Source organism: Eleutherodactylus coqui, chromosome 1, assembly GCF_035609145.1.
Source record: "Eleutherodactylus coqui strain aEleCoq1 chromosome 1, aEleCoq1.hap1, whole genome shotgun sequence".
Lineage (NCBI taxonomy): Eukaryota > Metazoa > Chordata > Amphibia > Anura > Eleutherodactylidae > Eleutherodactylus > Eleutherodactylus coqui.
Genome location: NC_089837.1, coordinates 526,484,642 through 526,505,218, shown reverse-complemented (window position 1 = coordinate 526,505,218; position 20,577 = coordinate 526,484,642). Strand labels below are relative to the sequence as shown.

Here is a 20,577-nt window from a genome sequence, read left to right as displayed (position 1 = left end):
ACGGAGTTCATCTTCTTTCTTCTCATTGGATTACAAACCTTTCTCACCTCCATGGATTACAACTTGAAATAATTTAAGGCGTCTTGAGTCAACTTTTCCTGAGGATTACAGCTCTGTGGATTATAATTGGACTCTTTCTTATTAAAACAGTGCTGTTCTATTGGTTTATGGATTATTATATCATCAATGTACCCTATGGATTATGGCCATTCTATGGTGGATTGCAGGGGTCAGCCCAACCGGTACCGATTCATGGGGCTATTTCCACCCTCCATTTGGGATCTTGTGTAAAGGAGTAACTATTATTTGGGGTATAATGGCATTCACACACGGACGAGGCTCTTTTGACGTTCTACATTCATCTGACATGACTTTGTCTTAGTTTTCTACTGGATACCTGATAATTAAGGATATTAAAAATGACAGCAATTGCCAAACTGTAAACCAAGAAACATGAGCCAATCTTGTCATTAGACCAACTTAAATCAGAAGACTTTTGTATGGTAGACTTGAATCTCAGGAACTTGAAAAAAACCTTGGGGGAGGGGAGGGGCGGAGGGTTTCTTCTTCTGGTAAAAGGAGAACCGAATGTGGCAGATGGAAGAAATATAATATAATTCTAATATACATGTGTCATATAAATGTACTCTGGACCTGTCCATTGGTTGAGTCATGTTGAGGAGTTTAGTAACTTTATAGAATGTGACTATAATCCCTTCTTTTTTAATATGTTTTTTTTTTTTAATGAATTGTAGGCCCCGATATGTTCTGTTTATTTCATGGCAAGAAGTATGGCGCAGGAGACAGCTGGCATCCTTATCTGGAACCTCAAGGAATCGTATATTGCATACGCTGCACGTGTTCTGAGGTAGGTTTCTCCAGTCAAACAGAATCAACCTGGTCTTTGGGAAGAAAGCTGAAAAAGAAAATAGAGCACTGTAGAGAAAAGAAGTAGTAAGGAGTCTCTAGGGGCGCTTGTGCTAAAATCAAACAATGCACAGTACGGCGTCATGTTAGGAGATGGGGTTGCAGTCGGTACATGTTGCTCCTCACCTTTAGGCAATTATACTTCTCATATCGATACATTTTGATATCCCCACTTTGTCCATACGGTCTACCCTAATGACATAACCAATCAAAACCTGTAAGTCATCCTCAAGTAAATTAATGGGGATGAACGAACTAAAGATCCTGATCCATTGAATTGACACACATCTGTTTATCAATCCTTCTTCAAGGTATGGTATATAGGGTATGCATTACTTTATTACATATATGAATCTCTGACACAGTAGTGCCTTATTCTGTACTTAGTGATAAAGGCATGGTTCCCAGCATCGGGACCGGCGGCAATACAGACTTTTTCTTTTAAGGTTGTTTAAAACAACTGAAGACCCGATTGGAGATCACAATGTAAAGGGCAAATCCGTAGGCTGGCTGCGTGATTAAGAACGCAGCACATTCTTTTGTCCACGCTCACGTGACTTTTCCCTGTTGCCACGGTAAGAATAAGCGTCACTACAACCAATTGAGGCACCAGGCGCATGCACAAGTACGGCATGACGTCACTACGACAGCGCACGTGTCACGTGACCATGGTGGGCACGCACATAGATGGCACCATCAGCCCAGGATCGCCAACACAGAACTAAGGTAGCATGTTACACGCTCGGGCCATGCTAAGTGTCCAGTCTAAGGCCTGATAACTAACCATTCCCCAAGCCCTCCTTCTTCCATTTAGGGGGAGCTTTATATGGCTTTGGGTCGCTCATAATGAATGCACACTCCGTGTTCACACAGACACATACCCGCCCCAGATAGGGGCGGTGGAGCAGTACACTAACTGGATTGGTAGACCTATGTGATGACATCAGAGGGGGAGTGTCTAATCGAGGAACTATAAAAGGAGACACTAAAGCTAGGCAATTCAGATACCTCCAGTCTACCATCAAGACTGGAGGCCATACTCTTGTGTTCCTGGTTTATTATTTTGGTGATCCTCACCCAGAATTTCCATTATTCTACCAGTCGTGTGATACCAATTATACTGGAGAAAAGAAAAAGTGGAGGTCCCCGGGATGTTCTGAGGGTCATCCTTGGCAACTGGTTCCTAAGATATAGTATAGGGAACGATACAACAGACTCGTTCAATCTACAAAAAGCGTTAAAAAGGGAGTACTAGTTGCTAAGAGATTGTGGGGACTGTTAGCCCACTGAGGTAATGCACTCCATAAGGAATTATGGTGCGCCATACACGAAATATAATTCCGAAGCAGTAACAAGCCTTGAGGCCTAGATCCAATTATCATATAGGGCTCTCTGCTACCTAGCCCATACTTTAGAGTATCTTCTGCTTTTCTCTTTGGCTTAGTCTTTAGAGCATTTCTCATTTGGCTCCTTTAGACAATGAATTGGGCTCACCTGGGCTCCTGATGAGCCGTGCATATGGTAGAAACGCGTTGAGCAATAAGGCAATACAATCAAGAGCCTAAAAACTTAGTATTTTTCTTTTGAGCTATATGAGCTATACAATTAAAGGCCTAAACTCATCATCTCTTTGAAAAGCTGTCTAACCACAGAGCCTAAGGGATGTTTTCCTGACCTAGTGTCAATTATTTTTTGATACCCTTATAGTCAGGATCTGTTAATATAACTGACCTGGTGGATCCTAATATAATAACTTTCGGACGCATTAGATATGTCCATAGGATCAGCTCCTTCTATTTGATACCCAAACCTTTGGACATATATATTTATACGATTAGCTCCCTCTATTTGGGTCAGAGACTAATATTGAAAGGAGTGTGAGAGTATATAATCACAAACTCCTCTATATATACTACTGTTATCCCCAAAACCCTTCTATATATATATGTTTGTCTCTTATTTTAGTCAGTATTGAGCTCAATAAAAGTTAAATTTTATAGGAATTCCGCAGTGATAGCCACCTTTAGCCAAGGGTCAATAATTTGGATGATGTGTTGATCAGCTGTAGTGAAAGCTTCTCACCAGCATCAACATCTCTACATGCTGACAAGACACAGGATGGTAGGCCTGGTAGAGTAGTGTCACTCCGTTTTGGGATTATCCGGATCTATGGTCAAGAAATCATCTAATAAAATGTAGACATTGTATGTAACTTATATCTGGTAGTCATCAACTAATACCTAGTAACCACCAATCAATAGCAAGAAACCATCATCCATGGTAATCAACAACTACAAAGCCAAGAGATGGTGGCCAACAACCACTTATAAGCACCTGGTAACCAACCCTTATCTAGAAACCACCAGTCAGTCACTGGTAATTAACAACCCTAACCAACAACCAGTAGCTGGTAACTACAAACCTGTAGGGAAAAACTAACAAACAATAGCTCTTAACACCAACCACTGGCTGATACCCAACAATAAATAGCTAATAACAACCAACCAATAGATAGTAACCACCAACCAAAAGCTGGTAACCATCAATCCATGACCAACTACTAGATGGTTATCATCAATCCATAGCTAGAAATCATCAACCTTTTACTGGTAACTAAAAAACATCAGCCAACAAATGGTGACAAACAACTAATTGCTCGTAACAACCAACCAATAGAAAGAAACCACCAAGCAAAAGCTGATAGCTAACAACCCACCAAGAGCTAATAACCATCAACCACCAACTAATAGCTGATACACACCAATGGGGAGCTGGTAACCACTAGACTATAGCTAGAAATCATCAACCTATGACTGGTTACCAAGAACCATCAGCCAACAGATGGTGACCAACAACCACCATCCAATAGCTGACAACCACTAACCAATAGCTGTTAACAACTAACTAATAGATGGAAACCACCAAACCAATAGCTAGTATTCAACAGCCATAGGTGAACAGATCACCAACAAGCACCAAGAAATAGCTGATACCCACCTACAAACAGCCAGTAGGCACTAACTCATACCCAGAGACTACCAAACTATAGCTGACAATCACCAACCAGTATGTGGTAATCAACCGCTAACAGCTACTAACCAACAACTTGTAGCTGATACCCACCAATTATTAACTGGTAACCTCCAATCCAATAGTTTGTAACCAACCACCAACCAGTAGTTAAAAACTACAAACTCATAGCCAGAAATCAACAACCAAAAGGCATCAACTAGTAACCAACATTCATCAACTGTTAGTTGAATCCAATGAATGAGACATTATTAACAACTACTCCATAGCAAGAAACCACTAACCAGTAACTAGTCAACAACTACGGACTAATAGTTTGTAATCACCAATGCATAGCTAAAAAATCATTAACCATTGGCTGGTAACCATAACCCACCAGTCAAGAGATGGTGACCACCAACTAATAGCTGATAACCAACCACAGAAATAAACCACCAACCAAAAGCTGTTGACTAACAGTCCCCATCCAACAGCTGATAACCATCAACCACCAACTAATAGCGGATACACATCAATGAGTTGCTGGTAACAACCAACCAATATAGAGAAACCACTACAAATAACTGTTAATAAACCGCCAACAGCTGGTAACCAACAGCCACTAGATGATACCAACCAATGAATAGCTGTTACCTACCAAACCATAGCTAGAAATCATCAACCCATGGCTAGTAACCAAAAATCACTACCCAGCAGATGGTAACCACCAGCCAATAGTTGTTAGCCATCTATGAATAATTGGTAACAACTAATCAATGAATAGAAACCACCAACCAATAGTTGATGACCACCAACCCCCATTCAACAGCTGATAACCTGCAAATAGCTAGTAACCACCAACCTAGAGATTACCAAACAATAGCTGGTATCCAGCAACCCACAACCCATAGCTGATAACCACCAACCCATAGCCAGAAACCATCAACCAACAGCTGGTAACCAACAAAGAGTCAACAAATAGTAACCAAAACTTATCAGCCATTAGCTGATAGGAACTAATGATCAGCTGTTAACAATCAGCCCACAGCTAGTAATCACTAATCCGTAGCTGGTCAACAACCACCAACTAATAGACAGTAATCGCCAAACCATAGCAAGAAACCATCAACCAACAGCCAGAATGCTGAGAGTTGTAAAGTCCTGAAGTTTGGACCATATATACCCGCACCAAATATATGTCTAACATACATTCGTCAAAAACAATCTCCCCCCCCCCCCCCAGACGTTGTCAGAATGGATGAAACTTTCTCCATTTATTGTGGAAAAGGGACTTCTTGTAGGAACGCTCTAATACCCAGTGACACCGACTCTAGTTTGGATACAAGATGTTATACGTGCAGGCATGGAGTCTCTAGTACCCTGTTTTACTGGCTCTAAATTGGATACAAGATGTGACACAAGCGGGAATGAAGACTCTAGTACCCTGTTGTAGCACCTCTAGCTTAGATACCAGATATGGGTGGGCATGGAGGCTCTAGTACCCTGTTGTTCTGCCTCTAGCTTAGATACCAGATGTGATACGGGTGGGCATGGAGGCTCTAGTACCCTGTTGTACTGCCTCTACCTTAGATACAAAATGTGATACAGTTGGGCATAAAGGCTCTAGTACCCTGTTGTACCACCTCTAGCTTGGATACAAGGTGTGATACAGGCAGGCATGGAGGCTCTAGTACCCTGTTGTACCACCTCTAGCTTGGATACAAGATGTGACAGAAGCGGGCATGGAGGCTCTAGTACCCTGTTGTACCACCTCTAGCTTGGATGCAAAATGTGATACAGGCGGGCATGGGGGCTCGAGTACCCTGTTGTACTGCCTCTAGCTTGGATACAAGATGTGATACAGCCGGCCATGGAGGCTCTAATAACCTATTATACCTGAACATATCGCTGAGCTGTTATTCTCCCCCCTACCACTACTAGGGGGGACCGACTGTCGTATGTGATGGCCCCCCAGACCATCACACCAGCAGGGGGCAGTGTGCCGCTCCACAGCAAAGGCAAGATTGAGGCGCTTATTCCGAGGTCTCCAGACATGAACACGGACGTTGTCAGCGCCCAAACTAAACCTGGATCCATGGCTGAAAACAACCTGGTTCCCCTCCATAGCGGGCAATTTCATCGTTCACAACATCACTACAAACAGAGGCGCTGGTGGGTGTAAAAGGCTGTACCAGTAATGGGGGCCGTGAGACCAAATGTCCTTCAGCCAAACACCTGGAAATGGTTCAGACAAACAGGGGTGTAACGATAGCACCCCCGGTCTCTGGATGGCGTCCCGAGCCTGGTCACCTTGTGTGCCCTCACACATCCATTGGTCCCAACACCCCCTAACAGTCTGGTCAGATGATCATCTGTACTGGTGGTCTGTAGGAGGCGTCCTGAGCCCGGTCACCTTGTGTGCCCTCACACATCCACTGGTCCCAACACCCCCTAACAGTCTCGTCAGACGCTCCTCACTACTGCTGGTCTTTCGGGGCGTCCTCAGCCCGGTCACTTTGTGTGCCCTCATCCACTGGTCCCAACACCTCCTAACAGTCTGGTCAGAAGCTCCTCTCTGCTGCTGATCTGTCGGGGCGTCCTGAGCCCGGTCACCTTGTGTGCCCTCATCCACTGGTCCCAACACCCCCTAACAGTCTCGTCAGACGCTCCTCTCTACTGGTCATCTGTAGGGGGCGTCCTGAGCTCGGTCACCTTGTGTGCCCTCATCCACTGGTCTCAACACCTCCTAACAGTTTGGTCAGACACTCCTCTCTACTGGTGGTCTGTTGGGGGTCCTGAGCCCAGTCACCTTGTGTGCCCCCATTCACTGGTCCCAACTCCTCCTAACAGTCTGGTCAGACACTCCTCTCTACTGGTGGTCTGTAGGGGTCATCCTGAGCCCAGTCGCCTTGTGTGCCCCCATCCACTGATCCCAAAACCCCCTAGCAGTCTGGTCAGAACGGCTGGTGGGGGACAATTCATCGATACGACCATCCAGCTTCTCGCATCCCAATAATGCGCCCCCCTCTGGTAACGAGGTGAAATCTCTTCTCTGCGTCATAGAGGCGTCTAGTGGCCAACAAGCTCTACAAGCGGAAGAAGAGGTCACTTCACACAAGGGGACTCCGAGAGCCTCTTATAGGCCAAGGGGGGAACCACTTATAGGTCCTCCGGTGACCGTCCATCTAATCACCACAACTCCCATCAGTTACAGATGTGCTGAGATGGAGCCGCATGCCAGGGTCTTACAGCAAAACGACAACTTCTTCTGGGGGAGGATGGTTGATGACAATGAGTGTGTATGTCAGCACTATGCCAGCTTCACCATCTCTCGCCCAGCTCGCCTGGTTACCGGAACGATAAATGTTGCCATCTAACTCGGTACATTTACCATGAATGATTTTTCCAGGATTATACAAACATGACTTTTCTCTTCCAAAAACAGCCCCACCCTTGGCCCTGAGGTTGTGTCTGACATTGCAGCTAAACTCCACTGAACTGTGTAGTACCACACGCAGCCTGTGAACAGGCGGCGCTGTTTCTGAATGAAGACCTTATTTTTCTCATCCTGGTTAATGAGTCTGTGGAGGCCGCAGTGGTGGCAGCCATATTGGTGCCCCCCCCCTCCCCCACCACCTGCTTTAGTTTTTGATAATTTAGCGTAAATGTAATTGCGTATTTGGAGACATTGAAGCCTTCCGGCAGTGACGGTGTTAACGTGCTGTCAGGAGGGCTGCGTACACGAACACACTGCCCTATTCTTTATCTGCAGTGGAGGGTTTCGCGGTCCCTTTACAAGCCACAACATTTTTGTTCCTAATCCCATTGATCGGTGTTCCTGCGCCGCGGCCGCCTCTCCGTGACGGGAACAAGGCCTCATTCATGAGCTGCAGAGCGGCCGTCTGTTCTCCAGCCACTTACCAGCTAATTGATAAAGGGACGCGCACAACCTCACGCGTTTCGATGACATTGGAGCGGCCACCAGCCCCCCAGGGGATGGCGAGAGGGGGATGGGTGACACTCCTGTACCCCTCCCAGCCACGGCACTGACATCACTCTGCTCGCGCTCCGCAGACGGATTCATTCCAGTCACTTTATCATAATTCTCTGTATTATTGGCTAATATGGCGCCATTGTCCGCAGCCGCCGCGATTGGGACACTTATATGGAAAATCCACCGGCTGGACCTGACAGTAGTCTCCCATGTCAGGGCTGTCCCGAAAACAATGGCGCCTATTGCAATTTTTTTTTTGCGTGCATGAAATACGTAATGCATGTGCGCACACAAAAAAACGGAGGGGATATGCAAGAGTTTTGATCCGTGAACACAAAGCGTATTCCCAGATCAAAAATGAGTAATCCGGAATAAGTAAATAAGAAGGTTTCCATTCACTGACAGCAAGTGAATAGTGTCAGATTTCCTGCCCCGTGTCCCTGGCAAGAAAGAGCTTTTCCAGTTTCATCCAAATCTTGCTGTCAGTGAATGGAAACATTCTTTTTTACTTATTCCGGATTACTTGATCTGGGAATACGCTTTGTGTTCACGGATCAAAACTCTTCGTTTTTTTGTGTGCGCACATGCATTACGTATTTCATGCACGCAAAAAAAAAATTTGCAATAGGCGCCATTGTTTCCATGCGGGAATACACATGTATCATGCATATTTACCCCGGCTCATTGACTTTCATGACCTTTTTGGGTCATGAAAAATTACTTTTTTGGACACACCATTCTCCTGCGCAAAATAGGCGGGAATACACGCAAAACCGCTGGGAAAAGGACCCATCCGGACCTCATAGGGTTAAATAGCTTTATAAATCGTGTGCGCATCGGAAGAGACGTGCGCAAATAGTACACTACAATGTGCAGACACGTGCGAAAAGTACCTCAGTCACGGCGCAAATCTGTTGCGCTGATGCGCACGCAATAATACATACGCGCATGTGAAGGCGCCCCAATATGGACCAAAATTGGACATTCTGCATTTTTTTCATGTGTGTAGAAACACGTAAAAAAACGCAGGTCTGATTACCCGAATGAAAATGAATGTGGCATCAGCAGCGTGAAGAATACACATCGTAATACGCAGAGTGAATGAGCGCTTATACACATCTTGTATGTTTTGTGTCCAGCAGGGCGGCAGCGTTGGCTGTTACAGAATAAAGTGTCCGGTGCTGCCCTGTGTCCACACCGTCACCGACCCGCAGCAGTGCTGCCCCAGATGTGTAGGTAAGTGACCGCCGCTGTGTCTGTACAGGATGTTGTAGGGGTGTGTTCACAACACGGATCTGCCTGCATGGATCCCCCCCAAGGCTGGCTTCTCACAAGACGGAATACATTCCGCAGCAGATAACCCGCAGCTATTCCGCAGGAAACCCACGGTGGCCCAGTATGCGCCGAAGTAATACTGAGCGTCAGGGACCGGCGCGGCGCTGCTTTTTTTCTGCATTCAGATTTTTAATCCATGTGCAGAAAAAAACCTGTGCCGTATGATTCGCATTAGAGTAATGGGGTGCAGACTAGGGGGGGGGGGTGCAGACTGTGGGGAGGGAGGTGCGGACTGTGAGGGGGGGGTGGACTGTGGGGGGGGTGGACTGTGGGGGGGGAGGGTCTATGGCAGAGAAATATGCATTGTGAACAAACCCTAATAGTGGCATATACATTGTAAAAGGAGGTGGGGCTTCATTGAAGGGCAGCACCGCCCCTCGTATAAATGGTTGCGTTCAGCGTCTTCCCATAAGTGAAAATGTTCAGGACCATGATGCATTGAGGCAAAGAACAGGATTTTTTTCAGTCTCCATAGCGCCTCTGCAGAAAATCTGTGTCCTGAAAGTGGTCGGTGCGTAAAAGGGGCCCATGTGAAGGCACGGCAGAAGATCCCACTAATGCGAATGTTCGCAGGTACAAAGCTCTGCCCTCTCCCTAATACTAAGCACGCGAGGTTCTGGTGCCCTACAGGGGGCATATAAAAGGGCTGGAGCTGCCTCCCAGAGAGCAGCAGTATTGTGGCTGCAGTGGCCATTGCAGGGCCAGTAATATATTGCTAAGCTCCTCACCCTGCGCAAGAGAGTGAGACAGACTGGAAGTGCCCTGACGACCTGGGCAAGAGAGTGAGACAGACTGGAAGTGCCCTGACGACCTGGGCAAGAGAGTGAGACAGACTGGAAGTGCCCTGACGACCTGGGCAAGAGAGTGAGACAGACTGGAAGTGCCCTGACGACCTGGGCAAGAGAGTGAGACAGACTGAAAGTGCCCTGACGACCTGGGCAAGAGAGTGAGACAGACTGAAAGTGCCCTGACGACCTGGGCAAGAGAGTGAGACAGACTGAAAGTGCCCTGACGACCTGGGCAAGAGAGTGAGACAGACTGAAAGTGCCCTGACGACCTGGGCAAGAGAGTGAGACAGACTGAAAGTGCCCTGACGACCTGGGCAAGAGAGTGAGACAGACTGAAAGTGCCCTGACGACCTGGGCAAGAGAGTGAGACAGACTGAAAGTGCCCTGACGACCTGGGCAAGAGAGTGAGACAGACTGAAAGTGCCCTGACGACCTGTGCAAGAGAGTGAGACAGACTGAAAGTGCCCTGATGACCTGTGCAAGAGAGTGAGACAGACTGAAAGTGCCCTGATGACCTGTGCAAGAGAGTGAGACAGACTGAAAGTGCCCTGATGACCTGGGCAAGAGAGTGAGACAGACTGGAAGTGCCCTGATGACCTGGGGTTGAAGAATCCACACCAATTGCAGACCAATTAGATCCTCAGTGAATAGAGATGTTCTTATTTACATTCAAGGATTGAAAATACTTCCTGACCTGATACTTCTCACAGCTGAGGGTTTGTTACACTGTATGCAGCATGTACATTTCTCTATGAGCCAAACTCATCAGCAGCACAAATATACTGATTGTTACAATGTTGTAGTGTCCTACCAGAAGTACTGTCGAAAACACTCCGGCCCCCAGTAGAAGTTGTCGCTCTGCTGCAGACCCCATCCTGCAGTTCAATTTCAGGCAGATCTGTAAATGATGGGAGTTGTGGGGATTAGATGAACGGTCTTGTCACCGAAGGCCCTAAAGGTGGTTCCCCCCTTGGCCTATAAGAGGCTCTCAGAGGCATTTTGTGTGTAGTGACTAGAGATGAAGCGAGTATACTCGCTAAGGCAAACTACTCGAGTGAGTAGTGCCTTATTTGAGTACCTGCCTGCTCGTCTCTAAAGATTTAGCTGCCGGCGGGGGAGAGCGGGGAGGAACGAAGGGGAGATCTCTCTCTCTCCCCCTGCTCATTGCCGCAACTCACCTGTCACCCGCGCCGGCAGCCGAATCTTTAGAGACGAGCGGGCAGGTACTCGAATAAGGCACTACTCACTCGAGTAGTTTGCCTTAGCGAGTATGCTAGTTCATCTCTAGTAAAAAACAGTTTTTGGTGCCGATAGCAACCAATCACAGAGCAGCTTTCATTTTATCTAAGTACTAAGAGGATTAAAAGCTGTTGCCTATAGCAACCAATCACAGCACAAGTTTCATCTCTAGTAGTGACCTCTTCTCCTGCTTGTAAAGCTTGTTGACCACTAGACACCTCTACGACGCAGAGAAGAGATTTCACCTGTTACCAGAGTCTGAGAGGGGCAGATTATTGGGATGTGAGAAGCTGGATGGTCGTATTGATAAATTGCCCCCCACCGGGCCGTTCTGACCAGACTGTTAGGGGGCGTTGGGACCAGTCGATGGAGGCACACAAGGTGACCGGGGTTTAAGATGCCCCCTACTGACCACCAGTAGAGAGGAGTGTCTGACCAGACTGTTAGGGGGTGTTGAGATCAGTGGATAGGGGCACACAAGGTGACCAGGCTCAGGACGCCCCCTACAGACCACCAGTAGAGAGGAGCGTCTGACCAGACTGTTAGGGGGTGTTGGGACCAGTGGATGTGTGAGGGCACACAAGGTGACTGGGCTCAGGACGCCCCCTACAGACCACCAGTAGAGAGGAGCCTCTGACCAGACTGCTAGGGGGTGTTGGGATCAGTGGATAGGGGCACACAAGGTGACCGGGCTCAGGACGCCCCCTACAGACCACCAGTAGAGAGGAGTGTCTGACCAGTCAGTTAGAAGATGTTGGGACCAGTGGATGGGGGCACACAAGGTGACCAGGCTCAGGACACCCCCTACAGACCACCAGTAGAGAGGAGCGTCTGACCAGACTGTTAGGGGGTGTTGAGATCAGTGGATAGGGGCACACAAGGTGACCGGGCTCAGGACGCCCCCTACAGACCACCAGTAGAGAGGAGCATCTGAGCAGACTGTTGGGGGGGGGGGGGGTTGGGACCAGTGGATGTGTGAGGGCACACAAGGTGACCGGGCTCAGGATGCCCCCTACAGACCACCAGTAGAGAGGAGTGTCTGACCAGACTGTTAGAAGGTGTTGAGACCAGTGGATGTGTGAGGACACACAAGGTGGCTGGGCTCAGGACGCCCCCTACAGACCACCAGTAGAGAGGAGTGTCTGACCAGACTGTTAGAGGGTGGTGGGAACAGTGGATGTGTGAGGGCACACAAGGTGACCGGGCTCAGGAAGCCACCTACAGACCACCAGTAGAGAGGAGTGTCCTACCAGTCTGTTAGAAGATGTTGGGACCAGTGGATGGGGGCACACAAGGTGACCAGGCTCAGGACGCCCCCTACTGACCACCAGTAGAGAGGAGCGTCTGACCAGACTGTTAGGGGGGGTTGGGACCAGTGGATGTGTGAGGGCACACAAGGTGACCGGGCTCAGGACGCCCCCTACAGACCACCAGTAGAGAGGAGTGTCTGACCAAACTGTTAGAAGGTGTTGAGACCAGTGGATGTGTGAGGGCACACAAGGTGACCGGGCTCAGGACACCCCCTACAGACCACCAGTAGAGAGGAGCATCTGACCAGACTGTTGGAGGTGTTGGGACCAGTGGATGGGGGCACACAAGGTGACCAGGCTCAGGACGCCCCCTACAGACCACCAGTAGGGAGGAGCATCCGATTGTTCAACAAGCACTAGCAGCTCCAACTGTTTCGTTGTCCACATCCAGAAACAGGGGGTGCCATCGTTACACCCCTGTGTGTGAACCATTTCCAGGCACTTGGTTGAAGGACATTTGGTCTCACGGTCCCATTACATGTACGGCCTCTGACTCCCACCGGCGCCCCCATTTGCAGTGATGTCATGAATGATGAAACTGGACACTACGGAGGGGAGCTGCTGGTGTGGTGGTCTGGACAATAATGTGCTGCCGACAACGTGATAATACTTTGGGAACGGTCGGTCATACTTCCTAGAAGACAACTCTCCTTCTCATAGATGCAACACTGTTTTATGTTGGTCTGATGATATGGATGTTCCGTGATGGGACTGGATGCACAGAGTCCCCACCTGAACCTACTAAACATCTTTGGACGAACTGGAATGTTGGGTCTGGAATTATGAACAGCGTCCATCTTCTTTGAGAGAACTCGCCAGACATTTGCAGGGTGGATGGAGGGAAATACCAGCTGAATTATATCAGGCACTAGTAGAAAGTATGTCACAAATGGTATCTGATGTCATTATGGCCAAAGGAGCCCCACTCAGTATTAACATATGGAAATAATTACTACTCGTGGTTCCTGCTAAGGAGTCCAATTACTTTTGGTAGGGGAGTGTAGGTAACATGTATGTCTGGTCTCACAGAGGATTGTGCAGACTGGATACAATTGTAACAAACCCTCAGCTCTGAGAAGTTGGGATGTAATTTCTTCATGTTAAGAAGAATGTTTCCATTCATTAACAGTAAGCAGAGATCTTGCAAAGGTTGAGAAGTTTGTTCGAGCTTTCATGGTGAAGATTATTTGCAGATGTCTGATCATGCCGTGTTGCCTTCTGCAGAGACGCATTCCCCCTCCGGTCTACGGGCCCTTCCTAAGGTCTGTCAGCACAACGGGACGACGTATCAGCAGGGCGAGATGTTCACCACCCAGGAGCTCTTCCCATCCAGACAGTCCAACCAGTGTGTGCAGTGCAGCTGTTCGGTGAGTGGCAGTACCTACCACTAATAATGACTTACCACCCCCCATAGGAACGGCTCATCCCAGTCCTGTGAGGTCCAGGAGGGCTAAAGGTGTCTAATAGGGCAAAAGAGGTTTTGGAGGTGAGCCTAGGGGGGCCCAAGCCTTTATGCTTCCTGAGATGAAGTGTGAAATACCCCCCACTATGAGGGTCACTATTGCTACTGGGGCCACTGCGGGGGTCACTATTGCTAATCTGGTCAGTGTAGGGGGGGTCACTATTACTATTGGGGCCACTATGAAGTCACTTTCACTGCTGGAACCACTATTACTTCAGCGGCCACTATAGGGCTCACTATTACTACTCTGACTAGTGTAGGGAGTCACTATTACTACTGGGGCCACTGTGGGGGACAATATTACTACTGAGGCCACTGTGGGGGTCAATATTACTACTGGGACCACTATGGAGGTTACTTTTACTGCTGGGGTTACTATTACTTCTGCAACCACTATAGGACTCACTATCACTACTCTGGCCAGTGTAGGGGGTCACTATTACTACTGGGTTCACTTTGAGGGTCGCTAGTACTGCTGGGGCTACTAATAGTATAGGAGCCACTATAGGGCTTGCTTTTACTACTCAGGCCCTTGGGGGGGGGGGCGTCAGTATTACTACTGGGGCGCCATAGTGAAGGTCACTATTACTACTGGGGCCACTGTGGGGGACAAAATTTATACTGGAGTCACTATTAATTACTGGGGTCACTATGGGGGGGGGCACCATTTCAACTAGGGTCACTACTGTGGCCCCTCTCTGGAGGACTGTGTAGGATGATAATGGGTGTTTGGAGGACCCCGGTAGGGAAGGCAGGGGGCCCCAGTATAATGTTTGCTCTGGGGCCCACAAGACTCTGGTTACGCCACTCTGAAATGTCTTTGGATGAGTTTGCTGGGAGATGTAGTCATTCAGCAGCGAGGTTAATGACCTTTCAGAGATGATGCTGTCACCCTCAGCCCGCACTGTTGGTATAGCCCAGACTCGGGCAGTTCCAAGCAGCAGCTGGTGTCAGTCTGTTCCAGGAAAGCCTCGTCTCTTATGTTGTGCTTTATGGTTTTATAAGATCCTGGTTGATTTAATGGTTTTTATTGTGTATATAACGAAGCGGAGAAGTCAGATCTCATCTAGCAAGGCGCGAGGCTGCCGGTCCGGGAACCCCGCCGCTCCGCCGGAGAATGAATGCCGCCTGTAAAATGCAGCAGCGACCTTGGAAGGATCAACAGATCGCGTTACCTCTGCGGCGGGCAGCGGCTGTGTGGGCGCACTGGTCCGAGCACGGGACAAATCAGCTATTCATGTGATCACAATAAAAATACATCAACTCATGCTGTACAGTAATAGGCTGTACTATTTATAAGATCTCTGCTTCCTGTCAATAAAGGAATAATTCAATATTTACATTAACTGTATGAAATCCAGTCCTGACCTGATACTTCTCACAGCTGAGGTTTTGTTACATTGTATCGGTCTACACAATCCTCTCTGATATAAACATACCAGCCACACCAATCTCTGTCCTGATAGCTTGCTACACTGTATCAGTGCAGGTAACATGTATCAGTCTGAAGTCCACAGAGGATTGTGTAGGCTGGATACAACTGTAACAAACCCTCAGCTGTGAGACGTATTAGGTCACGTATTCAGCCTGTGAATGTAAAACAAATGTCTACGTTCACTGACAGCAAGCAGAGATCTTGGAAATGGTGAGGAATTGAAACACAAAGTTTTACAAAGTTTCAAAACTTTTTCTGATACAGTGATTGAGCCTCATATATACCGACTAGCCCCTTAATTAGACCCCCGCCCCTCCCACGATTGGTGCTTCCCTGTATGGGAATTCACCCCGTGACCCCGGAGCGCAGCGTAAAGTCACATGACAAGTTTTCCACATTAGATGGGAAAATCCAGCGATTGGAGCGACTTCAAATGAGGCCTGACCCCTTCCTGTCCGCTGGAAAGAACATGTCAGCACCTCCATCTAATCTGCAGCGAATACAAGAAGCTTGCTGTCCACGGGGGCCGAGATTCCTGCAGAATGGTTTCATCACCGAGTGGGATCTACACTGCGATGAATCGCTGCGGTTCTGAAGGTTGACAGAGTGTGACACTACTAGTGCGGTGTATATATCTGTTCAGCGTGACATCAGTGCGGTATTATTATCGGATTTTGCATCATCGCTGCTTCCTTTGTCTCCTCCTGCAGGACGGGCAGATATACTGCGGGCTGGTGACCTGTCCTGAGTTGGTCTGCTCATCCCCACTGACCGTACCAGACTCCTGCTGTCCGGTGTGCAGAGGTAAGTAGCCTGCCACCTATGTCCTACACCCAGTACTTGTATCACACATGCCTCAGCTGCTGCAGAACCTCATGATACAGATTCCAGTTGCTGCAGAACCTCATAATACACACAGCTGCTGCAGAACATCATAATACACCCCTAAGCTGTTACACACCATCTTCCATAATGCACCACAGCAGAGCATGTTCAGGACAGAGACTTGACAGGTAGAGGGCAGCAGTGAGATATACAATTGTGTATAATGCTGTCAGAATTCTGAATGCAGCTTTGGGTGTGACTAGAGGACAAGACACAATTATGGAATGAATATAGTTCGATGAAAAGACATGCGAGCGAAAACTGTCCGGTTAATGTGTTTCTGCTGACGATCACCTGCACATTATTACTAGGGGCGTAGAGCGGGGGACACACTGCCTGGAAAGACTTGTTACAGTGTGTCAGTCTGGACTATCCTCTGTGAGCTGAGCAAAGGAGTAGAACAAACTCTGAGAAGTAATAGATCAGAACAGGTTTAAGAAAAGCTTCCAATTCACTGACAGCAAGCAGAGATCTTGAAAACAGCTAGGAATTATCATGCAAAGTATATTAGAAAACTGCAGAACGTCTTAGGATGCGGTCATTATGGATGAGCCCTCTCACGGTGCTTTGTGTTTTCCAGATGGGTCGTACGATCGTTCGGTGGAGGAGGAGCCACAGCAGCTGAACAGAGGTGTTGTACGTGACATTCTGCTCTATTCTCTGTATGTCCTCATACATTTACTGCCACCTACTGGAGCTGCTCCACAACTGCAGGTCCTGAAGTGCCTTGTACCTACAAATCCTCATTTGTAAGACACTATTAAGGCCCACATCCTCACACCCACAAAGCACCCTGGGAATGCCAATTTGTAGACCCTTTTTGCATAAGCCCCACCCACCAGGAGCCACACTTACAGATCTGCGGGACTTGTTGCTTTAATTTGAATGCTAGACCAGAAAATGCTGAAAGGTAAAGCCAAAGCTTTATGGGGTCTTTAATTCTAAACTGCCCCCAGAGCTGCTAACAAGATGGGGAGGGTGAAAGCTTTCTAACATCCACCCCACACCAATCATGGGTCTTGTGAAGAGGTTAGTGCAAATGGAGCAGAGTCCACCTCCCCCATATGGCACTTTCCAATGAGCACAACCATTTGCGTACTCTTTTCTTGCTCTACATTAGCAAGCCACTGTTAAGTCCCGCCTCTTGTCCAGTTGGGAACACCCACGAAACCATGGAAATGCTCCTTTTAAAAAAACGATTTGTATAAGCCCCACCCACGAGGAGCCGCATTCATAGTTTCTTGAGGCTTTCTGTAATGTGGACATGATATCCACAATCTTGCCTTGTGGGGATCATAATCCAGGGGGTTAGCGGTCCCCCTTGTGTGGTGTGTGATGCCTTGTGTGTTTTGTATCCTGCAGAGACATTCCCAGGACCAGTGTCTGAATGAGCTGCTGAATAAAAAGGCTGTGGGGGCAACAGAATCCACCGTCGTCAGCTCGTCCCTGGGCTTTAACCCTCGCAGCTTCAAGCAGAAAGGAGGGGGGGGCGGAACGACGGTGAAGATATTGATGAAGGAGAAGCATAAGAAAGGTGACAGCAAGAGTATTGATATATATATTGAGGTGGGGGGGCAGGCTGACCACAAAATTCTAAACTACAATTCCTAGCAGTGCAGTTACTGAAGTCACCTGACCTCGATCTTCTACCAGTGCAATGTTGTCTGTGATGGGCTATATTTAGGTTGCTGTGTTGTCGCTCCACCATACTTTACACTGCAGCACTGCTCCATGAGTACACTGATATAATCATTGAAAGCAGCCAGCTCCATTGTCCAATGAAGTCCGAGTCAGCGTTTCAGGCTCTTCACTTCTCTTCTGCCCTATACTTTACACTACAGCCCTATTCAATTAGTATACAGCAATAATCCGTGACTCCAGCTCAGCTGTATTGAATTTTGGACTCCCCCATACTTTACCCTGCAAATTTGTATTGCTGTGATCAGTGACTCCAGTTTAGCCTTGTTGTCCATTGGTGTTGTATGTAGTCTGAAATCCAGCTGCTGTCTTCTTAGAGGCTTAGGCTTCTGCCCAGGTCATCCACTATGCTTTACACTGCAGCTCTGCTTGTTCAGATTGGCTGCTGTGTATGAGTTCAGCAGGAGGTGATTTCTACCATACGCTATACTGCTGTCTCCATAGGCGGCAGAGGTACCCTTTTAGGCCCCTAAAGTGACTACTTCTGCACCCCTTATATCTGCCTCCCTGTTCTAAGCTCGGCCATATTTCCCTCTTTTTTCTGTTTCTCTCCCCAGCCTGCGTCTATAATGGGAAGACGTACTCGCACGGTGAGGTTTGGCATCCTGTCTTTCGAAATTTTGGAGCGATCCCGTGTATTCTGTGTACATGTAAAGATGGGAGCCAGGACTGCCAGCGAATCACCTGTCCAGAGGAATACCCCTGCGAATATCCGGAGAAGGTGGAGGGAAAGTGCTGCAAGGTCTGCCAGGGTAAGGGCAGCGACGTTAACGTAGGTCCAAGCGCCACAGCGGATGTTCGCTGTGTAGCATTTCTGTATAAGCCCTCCGAGGAGCTGAGTGCCATCTGAATCGGTCTCATTAGACAGACATCTACATGGTGTAGGGAAAAAATGGGTTCAGCGCTATAACCCAGCACTGGGGGCTCAGGATGAACAGAACTAGAGGTCCCTCTCGGATAGAGGCATTCAGTAATTATAGATAGAGTACAGAGCCCATGATATAATACAATGCTGCGTCTATTACCGCCATCTAAAGGGCATCTAGAAAAGACTTAAAGGGGTTTTCTGGGCTATTTCTATTGATGACCTGTCTGCAGAATAGGTCAACAGCAGTTGATCGGCTTGGATCTGCCCCTCGAGACCCTCCCAATCAGCTGTTCAGATGCCTGCTGTCAGCGTCACAACACTCTGTACTGAGTGGAAGCCAATAGCGCTGACCCCTGTATAGTGGCCGATGCTGGTAACTGCAGGTGCAGCTCTCATTGATTGTAATAGGACCACAGCTTGCGCCGGCCACTACATGGGTCAGAATGATCTACTTCCTCACTGTACCCTTTGTTTTGCCGCAAACAGCAGGTGGCCAAACAGCTGATTGGCCGGGGGCCCCAAGTAGTGGGACCCAGTCGATCAACTATTGATGGTCCATAGTACTTACCCGGAAACCCCTTTTAGGGTGCTCTCACACAGGGTGGAATTATTCCACACCCAAGTCCACCATGGAGACGTATGGATTTTGGTGTGGAATCTGAGTGCAGAATCATCTGAAAGCAAATTTAACCTCTGAGTGACGCGGCCTATTTTGGCCATAAGGACATGACATTTTTTGGGGGAAGGGGGGGATTTTCCTCTTCACTTTATCTTTTTTAGTTTTTTCCACTTTTACACAATAAAACCCCTTCACAATAAAGTCCCCGAACCTTTTTCATTTTTCCGTGGACGGAGCTCTGTGAGGGTTGCTTCTTGCATTCCCGGCTGTAGTTTGGGGTATATACGACTTTTTTGATCACTTTGTTTGTTTTCCTTTACAAAAAAAAGCAGTAAAAGTAAGAATTGTGGCTCCATTTTTAAGGCCTCATGTCCACGGGCAAAAGAAGAATTAAAATCCGCAGCAGATATTAACTCTTCTCCTGCCCGCGGATCCGCACCCTATAGGGATGCATTGACCACCCGCGGGGTAGATAAATACCCGCGGATGGTCAATAAAAGTGATTTTAAAAAAAATGGAGCATGAAAAAATCTGGACCATGCTCCATTTTCATGCGGGTCTCCCGCGGGGACGGCTCCCGCGGGCTTCTATTGAAGCCTATGGAAGCCGTCCGGATCCGCGGGAGACAAAAATCAGATTTTACTCACCCGCTCCGTTTCTTCTCTTCGCCGCGGCGCCATCTTCTCTCAGTCGCGGCCGGATCATTTTGCTTCGGGACGGCGCATGCGCGGGGCACGTCACCGACGTCATCCTGCGCATCCGCCGGGCCGAAGAAAGAAGATCCGGCCGCAACGCAGAGAAGATGACGCCACAGCGAAGGAAGTATCCGGAGCGTGCGAGAGGTGAGTTAATTCTGATTTATTCTTATTTTCAGCGCTCATGTCCGCGGGGCAGGAGGGACCCGCTGCAGATTCTACATGGAGAATCCGTAGCGGGCCTGATTTTCCCCGTGGACATGAGGCCTAAGTGTTTTTTTTCTTTCAGTTTTTGCCGTACAGAATTAATAGT

General features: G+C 48.0%; 1 protein-coding gene across 1 annotated transcript in view; it reads left to right on the top strand.

Annotated features, from left to right (window-relative positions):
- CHRDL2 (chordin like 2) overlaps positions 1–20,577 on the top strand; it is an 87,538-nt gene that overhangs the window by 46,274 nt on the left and 20,687 nt on the right. Inside the window, exons 2-8 of the mRNA XM_066588366.1 lie at positions 756–868; positions 9,070–9,166; positions 13,827–13,969; positions 16,210–16,303; positions 16,965–17,020; positions 17,747–17,918; positions 18,640–18,834. Of these exons, the coding sequence (XP_066444463.1) occupies positions 756–868; positions 9,070–9,166; positions 13,827–13,969; positions 16,210–16,303; positions 16,965–17,020; positions 17,747–17,918; positions 18,640–18,834 (870 nt within the window). The remainder of the gene's footprint in view (positions 1–755; positions 869–9,069; positions 9,167–13,826; positions 13,970–16,209; positions 16,304–16,964; positions 17,021–17,746; positions 17,919–18,639; positions 18,835–20,577) is intronic.